Here is a 9,801-nt window from a genome sequence, read left to right as displayed (position 1 = left end):
CACATCATTTACGTCTGAGTTCAACTGATGGGCGGTTATGATGTTTCTGTCTGATTTTCATCTTCACTGTCACTTGCGAGCACTTCCTGGCTCTGCATCGTCTGATTGGGCAACTGAGAGGGAGTGGGCAGAACTGAACCGAAGAAAAGTGAACAAAACTGAAAGACAAGAAAGCAGGGACTGAATATTAGTGGGATCTGGGCATTAGGTGTTATATTTTTAAATGATTATTGTACCTTTTTGTTGGGAGGTCCTTCTACAAGTGCTTCCTCCTCCTGCTCCTCTTCACTGAAGGAGTGCTTTCTGTCATTGGTAGGTTGTGGTGGGGATGTGGGGACTTGTGACGGTCCAGGAAGTTCGCTGGTCTCCATGGCAATGAGAAACGAGTCCATGTCGTCGCTCATGAAGTCGTCTGCTGGTTGTTCTGTGTCAGGGCTGAGGGGATGAAGTATTAAAGTACCAAATATAACTCTTTATGAAGCTTTTAAGACTATGTTCCATATTTTATGATTTTACTCACCGTTTTGTGTTGGAGTTGACGTGGTTCTTTGGATGCGAGTCCTCTGACAGTGTAGCGAGGACAAAATTAGCCTCCAGAACACTGTCTGTTACACTCAGGATAACTGGACTTAAACACAAACACACACAGGTGAGAATACACAAATACACTGCTATTTAAAAGGTTTGGAGTAAGATTTTTTAAAACAATAATAAATACATATTTCTATTTAGAAAGGACAAGTTAAAAAAAGTGACAGTAAAGATATTTATAATGTTACAAAAGATTTATATTTCAAATAAATGCAGTTCTTTTGAAATTTCAATTTATTAAAGAATCCTAAAACATATTAAGCACGACTGAGTTCAACCTGGAAAATAAAAAATATTTCTCAAGCAGCAAATTAGCATATTAGAATGATTTCTGAAGGATCATGCGTCACTGAAGACTGGAGTGACGATGCTGAAAATTCAGCTTTGATCACAGGAATAAATTACATTTTAAAATATACTGTTATTCAGATATTACTGTTTCTCCTGTATTTTTGATTAAATAAAAGCAGCCTTGGTGAGTCATCTTTTAAAAAATGATTTAAACAATTTACATATCTGAACATTTGATTGGCAGCATACATATCAATTTTAAATATTCTAAAATAAACAAAGTGAATAAAAAGGTGAACTTGGGCTATAGGTCATAAGCAAATAGAAACTAACCTGCCTGGCTCATCAAAATACATAGAAACTGGAAGACCAGACGAATCGGCAAATACAAGCAAACCCTGATGGAAAACCAGAGAGATAACAAAAATTTTAATAGCAAAATCAAGGTTAAAATAGCTTTACTTTTTTGTTTAAGATGCATTATTGACTTTGGATTTACTTCATAAAAACACAAAAGTCAAAAATTAAATTAAATTTGACCCATTTATGTTTTTGTTCCTTATCTTCTTGTGCACAATTAATCATGCTATTTATTTAATCAAAATATAATATATTTTGGCTCCAAAATAACTTTTTAAAATATCTTTATACATAGATGGATAATATTGGGGCCTTAAATATTGTTTCACTCAGAAAATTGTGACATTGTGCTAGATGTGTTGTCTTCACAGCAGTCTTTGGGACTGAATATGTGAATGCTTGTGGTTTGTGTGAAAACACACACTCACCCTGAGCTCTTTGAGGCAGAAGGTGACGCTGGTTTGACTGCCGACAGCAAAATGATCAAACTCCTCCGAGCTCAAACACAGTTCAGTCATCATTGCACGTGACGAGTCTGAGAGAGGAAAAACTTTGTTTGACTTGATTCGTTTCATGCATATCAGCAGAATATAGACTGACATGTCTGATACCTGTATCATCCTCCACGTGGTTCCTGAGCCACACGCGATCACTGCTCACTGACAGATTCACCTCCTCCAGAGACGGAGGGAAATGCAGAACTGTGTCCACCATCAACCTACAGTGGACAACAGAAAATGATTAAACAGACTCTGAACGGAAATGCAAATGGTTTGATATTACACTAGTCAACATTTGAAGTGGATCAAAACCTTTCATCAAAGTTGTCCTAAAACCAAAATGCGCTTTTGTCTTAGGACAACTTCTTTGATCCACTTCAAATTGCATTATTGAGGTATTAAAATGAATGTAAACCTGGGTTGAGCCTGTAGCACGTTTGCACAGCTCTCTTTATCAAACACGGCCTGCAAACTCTCACAGTCCTGATAGGACAAATTGTGTGTTTTCAAGAGCCCTGTAACAAACACACACAGTTTAGGTGATCATACTGTAAAATATGCCATTTCTATGCAATATTTGACTCAAGTTTATTTTGAAAAAAAAATGTATTACTGACTGATTACTAGGCCATTACAAAGGTTAATCAAGTTAACTTTATTTGTATAACACTTTAAAGCAGCTTTACAAAAAAATCATGTTTGTTAATATTTATACTATCTTAACATGTTCATTCCTCATAGTCTCATAGATTAGAGCTGGGCGATAATATACCTGTAGTTACATTTTGTGACAATATAAACAATCAAGCATTTTAGATTTTCTGGCTTTATGTGAGTATACTGTATGTATGTAGGTAAAGTTTAACACTTGCATATATAGAGGTGTGCGATAATATATTTTACATGATTTAATTCTACTAACAAAAAATGTGTTTTACCGTGTTTACAGTGCAGAGTTATGGTCAACCGACTCTTTTCACTGTTCAGCTGAATACGACATTTTTCTACAGACCGGTCCAGAGACGCCAGGGACTTGAACACAGCCTGAACGCTCTGAAGAACACAAGACAAAGACAAACTAGCAGCAAAACATTTACCTCAAGAAGATTTTGCAGTACATTTTGCATTTTCTTTGACGCCACATTACATTCCAGCATGACTGAAAAGTTTGTACATGCAAATTATTAATATACAGACAAATTCGAATGTACAAGTGATGAATGGACAGATATTTAGATCATAAAAACATAAAGAGGAAATGAGGGGATGGAATGAGCAGGAACAGGAAATGTTACCTTGATGGGCATCTTGCAGCGAAAGCTCTGGTCTGAAGGAGCCTGATATCTCTGGAAGAAGAGAGGAGACAGCAGGAAGCAGGCGAAGGCTGACCGGGAAGAGTTGACCGACCGCAGGGCCAACTAAAAACACAGGACACACAGCCACAGACCTCACAGTATAGGAGCTGACATTATACACATTGTTTTAAGACTTCACATCTGACTAAACAAACATAAACAGTCATAAACACATACCCCATCCTCCAAAGGCTCCAAATACAGCTCCTCTCCGATTCTTGACAGGGAATGTATGGCTTTTGCTAAAACTACAACAAGTGTGGATCAGTATTCTTCTATTCATAAACTAAATCTCTCGAGTTACTTTAGTTATTACCTTTCACGTTTCCTCCGGTTGCAACACAATCCATTATATTTTACTTGTCAACAATATTCTTTCTAAACTAAGTTTGCATAAAGTATTCACCGGCTCGAGTAGATTTTTATAACGAATCACGGAACCGGCCACATGACGCCAGTGGCCAATATAAAGCAAGAAATTGATCGTAAAGAAAAGTTAAGAGCGGTTATCTGTTATCGCATAACATAAGGTACATAATTCAAAAAATACAAAACTTGTTATAAGCGGATAATTCAAGAATTTGGCAGGAGTGCGCCACTGTTTACTTCGAATCCGACATGTGGCGCGTATTTTCTGCTCTAGCCAATCAGCGCGAGGGATCAGGTAGACCGCGTTTGCGTCATAACAAAGCGCCCATATACAAAAGCATAAAAAATGCGTAAAATATGAATAATTTACAACCTCAAGATTTATATTGCCTATGTTAAACCATAAAACAGGTGCATTCTCACTTTCACAACATAGTTAAAAAAAAAAAAATGCAAAATTGTGTATTTTAGTGGACGTTAACATAATATTGTTTGACGTGAATCTGAATTGTTTTATGCATATGTTAATCTGTCATTAAAGTAGGCTATTTAAAGTATTTAACTCAAAAGGTTACATAATTTTATATCATTTATTTGATGTTTGATACAGCTGTCTGATTTCACATTACACTGTAATTATACATTCCATTGTATTTTACTTTATATTTATGTAAATAGGAATATAAATCTAGAGCAGTTCACCTAAATACCATAATTACTACAATTATTGATATGATAAAACAAGTTATTTATATTAGAGAATTGCAGTTTGTTGGCTGCTCAAAAGAAATGGGTGACTAATTAAATGTAACTACTCCACTTCCTCAAAAAGCAGTGACTTCATATTAGGATGTCAACATGTTCTCAGGATTTGTGAAGACGCGGTGTCTCAGACATTTGGCAGCTGGTCAGAGGGAGTGACAAAAAGACAAAATGTTTCATCCTGACACACTTGTCTTACCTGTCCATCTGGATGTTGGGCACACCTTTTTCTGGCTTTTGCACTATTCTTTATGACACTCCTTCCTTCTGCAACATTCAGAAATTGTGAAATGATCAAACAGTTTTGAGAGCTTGGGTGGAAAACAAGAGGATCTGAATGACTGATGGACACAAATGCTTGTGTGGCTAACACGATGATATAAATGAAGGATCTATGGAACTGTATAGCTTTACCAGTAACCATCATGGGTGAAAGTTGAACGTCTAGAGTGAGTCAGCTTGTATGCATACGCATACCCAATATCTGAGTTGTCTCTACTCATGTGTGCGCATGTGGTAACATAGAGTCCAATGGCGGAGTTGAACCCTGTCTCAGACACTCATGCAATACTGGAATCTATGCTTCAGAAATTACAACTGAATGCTCAGACCAACAGTACCTCAGTCACTGATATGCAAACATGCAGTCCGTCTGGAGAATGTAATGCTGGACCAGTGGAAGATTCATCTAAAACAACAGTTTATCAGTTTGGAATTTCTTCCAACGTTAAAGAGCCGAATGGACGCACCTCAGTCTGGAATAAGTGGGAGAATCCTTGGACTCAACAATCGTCTCATTTTGAGGATGCATTGACTCCTGTTGCTAAACAACCGGTCAGAAGGATCAGTAAAAACAACTCAGGATTCTCTGGTAAACCTAAACGTCCACCATTGATTTGGGGGGAACACAAGAACTTTACATCAGAGAGGTCTGGTGATGTCACTTCCTGGGTCGGAGACGATCAGATGCCCGAGCCGGAGAAGAAGCAACCGTTTTCTCTGGACGGAGAAACCAGCTCAAATGTGCCATCTTTACACAAAACACAAGCCTTCCAAAACCACCCTTCTGATCTTTTAGCTCCAACGCTAACAAAAAACCCAGAGGTCAGAGGTCAAAGTGGCACATGGAGTTGGGGTGCTGGAATTGAGAGAAATGAAAGCACCAGATTTCATGAGCAATCAGGAAAAACGACAAAGACAAGTAGGAGGAAGTGGGGGGAGGCTAAAAGGTGGGCTCAGAATGTGAAAGAGAGATGGAGAGAGAGACACAGAAGCACACTGACCAGACAAAGAGATGATGGAGAAAGACAAGCGCAGAATGAAGTGAGTATTTGTGTTCGATTTAATACAAAGACAGTTTGAAATTAAACTGTATCGTGTAGGCTATTGCACAATGAAAATGATCCCACAGAACCACCTTTCACTTTTGTGAAAATTATAAATATTTTGGCAAGTATAGCACCACCTAGCAATGCCTTGGCAAATGTAAACAATAGTTGTGCCCCGACTGACGGTGTCCCTACACAGTGCACACTGCTCCCTATTCCCTGAGCATGAGATATCAGTTCAAGTTCACTTAATTTGACTAAATGTCTTCATTCTGAATACAATGCAACATCATCGCACACAGACGACATTTGAGTCATGCATATTAGAGGAGTTAATGGTTTGATGTTAGAAATATGAAGTAAATTACCTTATGTTTGTGTAATATATTTATTTATATAATACATCCATGAGTATTTTTGGAAAAATATAATCATTATAAATGTAATCAATGTAATTCATATATTTAAAAGCTGTAAAATGGGTGATAAATGCCGGTTGCGGTGTTTAATATAAAAATAAATGTGTGTTTTATTAGATGTCTTTTATTTAACTTTAATCATGACATTAGCATTTTAACGGTCACGTCTCGCACACTTCATACAGACACTTGCAAATCCCACCTGGGACTAATTAAACTCAATAATAATGCAAGAACCTCGGTGCCTTTGTTTTAAACTTCAAACTTCTTTAAGTACTGGACTGATTATCAATGACTGGTGGGTAAATTTTCTTCTCCACTTCCTGTGACGTGATGTGTCAATATACCCTTATTCCCTATGCCATATGCAGTGCCCTTTAACCTGAACATGGTGCATACTCTGTTAAGTCCACTTAGAGCTCCACTTACATTTGAATAGAATGCACGTAATTTGCTAAAAACATCCTTATAGCAGTGTGCTAGCATTCAATCACCCAAACTATTCAGCATCATGGCTGACTTTTTATGGGCAAGCATAGGTCAAATCTAGAATTATTAAAAGCGAAATGTCTTTATGTTTATATTCAGAGTAATCGCTCTTCGTTATCGGTGACCATCGGTGTGAATGAAACTCATGAAGAGATCAGCACAGCACTGGATGAAGATGGCCCTGGTTCACTCAGCTACATGAGGTAAATACATCAGCCAATGACATTAGAAATATGCATTAGACATAGTTATCATTCCACATGTGTGATCCATTAATCACTTTCTATTTCATGTGAATCTGTCTCATCGAGAAAGAATGTGTGACCCCTTAGGGCTAAAACAGTAAAATTAACTATTGTAACTATTAAAGCCACATCCTGGTTGAAGTTGTTTTCATTGGCTGATTTTGGTTTTCTGTTTACGTGATCTTTCATCCTTCTTGTCAGTGACAGTCTGTTCTCATTTGGCACTACTTCAAATTTAATGGAGGAGATCTTCAGCGGGACGGAGTGGGCTCAGTTTCTCTCAGTTAACAGCACCAAAATGCACCAGTCTAAAGAGTTAGCTAATAACCAATCACGTGAAGAAGAATTGCAAAGTAAATGGACTCATGAAGACACAAGCGATTCCCATTTAGATTCGACTCAACCGTCGCTCCCAGAGAGCTTTGTACAAGATATGGCCTCCGATAAACAAACCGAGATGTATCAAATGAGTGTTTCTGATCTCCCCACAAATCCATTACAAACTGACCCGTTTACAAACCAGTCACAAAACACCAATCTGAACCCCAACGAATCTCACAACAGTGAGCAATCAAATAGACAATCACATTTTTCCCAGCTTGATCCAAATGAATCAAAGGCAACTGAGTATAGCGATCCACAGCCGATGTCTAGTCAAGTGTCCGACCCCAGCCATAACCAGCCACAAGATGGGACAGAGGACTTTATACCCCTCCTTGACCTTTCATATGCTAAGGTGAGAGTATATAAGCATTATAATCAGAAGTGCAATAATGATTTATTGTGTTATTAGTATTTCAAATGTTCTTTCTTATTTCTCAGTCAATACAAAGATCATCTGTAACATCCCATGGATCTCTGAGCCGAAAAAGAGAGCACTGGACAAAAAGTAGGGAATCGTTTGAACACACAACACAAGAGATGGAGCACGAGGAGAACGGCGGCTCTTTCATAGCTGCACAGCTGTCTTCAAACTCTGACCGCAGCCCTTCACCCGCATCTTCCCTCAACTCACTGAACTCAATCTCTCAAGACTCTGAGTCCTCTGAACCTTTGGAGACTGCGGTCAAAAAGGTAGGATATGTCAGAAGCTAATGTGCATTCAAATAAGCCAGTTTTGACTGAAACTGACTTTTATAAATAATAAGATCAGTAACTTTGATTCACACCGCAGAAGAATGATTTCGAACTTATTGTTTTGGGTTTGAACATAAAGGGAGTTTGTTACAGACTACAGAGACACATTTGTTACTGTGTCGGTATAGTTGTGATTTTAGTGAATTAATGGTTGTGTGGTGCTGAATTTTCAGCTTGTTGTGTAGAAACTAACTAGAAACTAACACTGATATGAGGACAATCTTTATAAATTTCAGTAAGTTACCGTTCAAAGGTTTGGGTTCAGTTTTTTTTGTTGAAAGAAATTAGTTGCTGCGTCCCAATTCGCATACTATCCGTCCTAAATAGTATTCGAAAATAGAATTAGTATGTCCCAAATCATAGTATGTTTAAAAAAGTATGCCAAAGATTCCTGGATGGTCTACTACTTCTGAAGTGCAGATCGATGCACACTCTAATATTGCCCACAACACATTGCGCAGTGGACGAGGATTCGATTAGAACTACAAACACGCATAAAAAGTGTTAAAAAACTACAAACATGGCAGATATGCGCGACCGACGGACAGGTAGAGAAAGGGCTTTGAGTGATAAATAATCAATGTCTAACCTAATGAAAAAATATTTATTTCATGTTATCCACGTTATATTTCATCTGCAGCAACACTGTGCACTTTTATAATGATACGTTTGGTCATTAGCTTTTAAATGCATCATTATGCAACATACATGAGCAGAGTTGAAAGACCCGCGATGTGCTTCTTTATTTCTCTCCAATACGGAAGGAAATCAAATTAAACGAAATGTGGATGATGTTAACTGTAACAAGATGATTAACAGGGCAGTTTAAACAGTTACAGGATGCACGTAACTATGATGAAGTAGTATGTCCCAAAGCTTGCCTACTCTTCTGATACATGCACAAAAGTATGTACTTTTTCTTCACAAAAAGAGTACATACTTTTAGGGCATAGTATAAGTAGGCAAATTGGGACGCAGCAAGTGTTTTGATTCTGCAAGGATGCATTAAATTGATCAAAATTGACTGTAAAGGTATTTATAATATTACAAAAGATTTCTTTCAAATAAATGCTGTTCTTTTGAAAATCCTGAAAATGTATTACGGTTTCCACAAAAAATATTAACTGCTGTTTTCAGCATTGATGATAAGAAATGTTTCTTGAGCATATTAGAATGATTTCTGAAGGATCATGTGACACTGAAGACAATGATGCTGAAAATTCAGCTTTGCATCACAAGAATATATTATATTTTGAAATGTATTAAAATAGAAAAGTTATTTTAAATTGTAATAATATTTCACAATGTTACTGTTTTACTATATTTATCAAATAAATACAGCCATTTATTTGTTATTTTGGAGCTTGACAGCCCTAGTTTATTATATCATCTGAAAAGAGTGGCTAAGAGAATATATTCTTGAGAAATTCACCTTTGTGTTTCACAATAAAAGTCATACAGGTTGACATGAGAGTGAGAAAAGGAGACAGGATCTTGATTTATGAGTCAGCTATTGCTTTTAGTTGCGTTAGCCTGCTATAGCTGGCCATTTCACAAGGCAGTTATTTTCAATTGATGAATCTATTGTAAGCACATTCTATAATTTGTGAATCAATTGCAATCACATTAGTGTCCACATTCATAATACATCCTGTCATTATTTCTCTTCATCTCCCAGAGGAGGATGGAAGACACTCGACGCGTCCGATTCTCTGAGGAGGTTATCATCATAACACCCACCTACTTGCCCGAGTCTGATGATAATGGTGATGGTGAAGAAGACAATGACGATAATGATTGGCAAGAAGAATCTTCTCCCCGTCATTCTTTTCCTAAGTGGATTGTGTCTTTAAAACCCAAAAGCGGAAAGTACAAATTTTAACTCTCTTCACATCTGACTCCACCTCTGAAATTTTGCATCTTGCATAAACTGAGACTGTATTTCCTGAGGCAAG

General features: G+C 37.3%; 2 protein-coding genes across 2 annotated transcripts; one reads left to right on the top strand and one right to left on the bottom strand.

Moving 5' to 3' along the window:
* Positions 1-23: 23 nt before the first annotated feature.
* rad9a (RAD9 checkpoint clamp component A) lies at positions 24-3,770 on the bottom strand. The gene is made up of 11 exons (XM_058797675.1): positions 3,414-3,770; positions 3,275-3,345; positions 3,038-3,160; positions 2,681-2,795; positions 2,158-2,257; positions 1,854-1,960; positions 1,671-1,777; positions 1,216-1,280; positions 521-628; positions 237-435; positions 24-158 (listed from the first exon to the last, which is right to left on the bottom strand). Exons 1-11 carry the CDS (start codon positions 3,445-3,447, stop codon positions 36-38), a joined length of 1,152 nt encoding a protein of 383 aa, XP_058653658.1. The 5' UTR covers positions 3,448-3,770; the 3' UTR covers positions 24-35.
* Positions 3,771-4,382: 612 nt separating this feature from the next.
* On the top strand, positions 4,383-9,746 carry zgc:113229 (uncharacterized protein LOC550612 homolog). The gene is made up of 5 exons (XM_058798817.1): positions 4,383-5,551; positions 6,564-6,667; positions 6,911-7,445; positions 7,532-7,783; positions 9,525-9,746. Exons 1-5 carry the CDS (start codon positions 4,760-4,762, stop codon positions 9,726-9,728), a joined length of 1,887 nt encoding a protein of 628 aa, XP_058654800.1. The 5' UTR covers positions 4,383-4,759; the 3' UTR covers positions 9,729-9,746.
* The last annotated feature ends 55 nt before the right edge of the window (positions 9,747-9,801 follow it).

Source organism: Onychostoma macrolepis, chromosome 14 (genome assembly GCF_012432095.1).
Source record: "Onychostoma macrolepis isolate SWU-2019 chromosome 14, ASM1243209v1, whole genome shotgun sequence".
NCBI lineage: Eukaryota > Metazoa > Chordata > Actinopteri > Cypriniformes > Cyprinidae > Onychostoma > Onychostoma macrolepis.
This window is presented reverse-complemented; position numbering and strand designations above follow the sequence as displayed.

Coding starts and splice junctions, on each gene's coding strand:
- rad9a (XM_058797675.1), bottom strand. CDS start 3,447: ATGGATTGTGTTGCAACCGGAGGAAACGTGAAAG. Junction 2,796..3,037: donor GCTGCAAGATGCCCATCAAG/GTAACATTTCCT, acceptor TGTGTTCTTCAG/AGCGTTCAGGCTGTGTTCAA. Junction 1,778..1,853: donor CCACGTGGAGGATGATACAG/GTATCAGACATG, acceptor TTCCTCTCTCAG/ACTCGTCACGTGCAATGATG.
- zgc:113229 (XM_058798817.1), top strand. CDS start 4,760: ATGGCGGAGTTGAACCCTGTCTCAGACACTCATGCAATACTGGAATCT. Junction 7,446..7,531: donor TTGACCTTTCATATGCTAAG/GTGAGAGTATAT, acceptor CTTATTTCTCAG/TCAATACAAAGATCATCTGT. Junction 7,784..9,524: donor TGGAGACTGCGGTCAAAAAG/GTAGGATATGTC, acceptor TTCATCTCCCAG/AGGAGGATGGAAGACACTCG.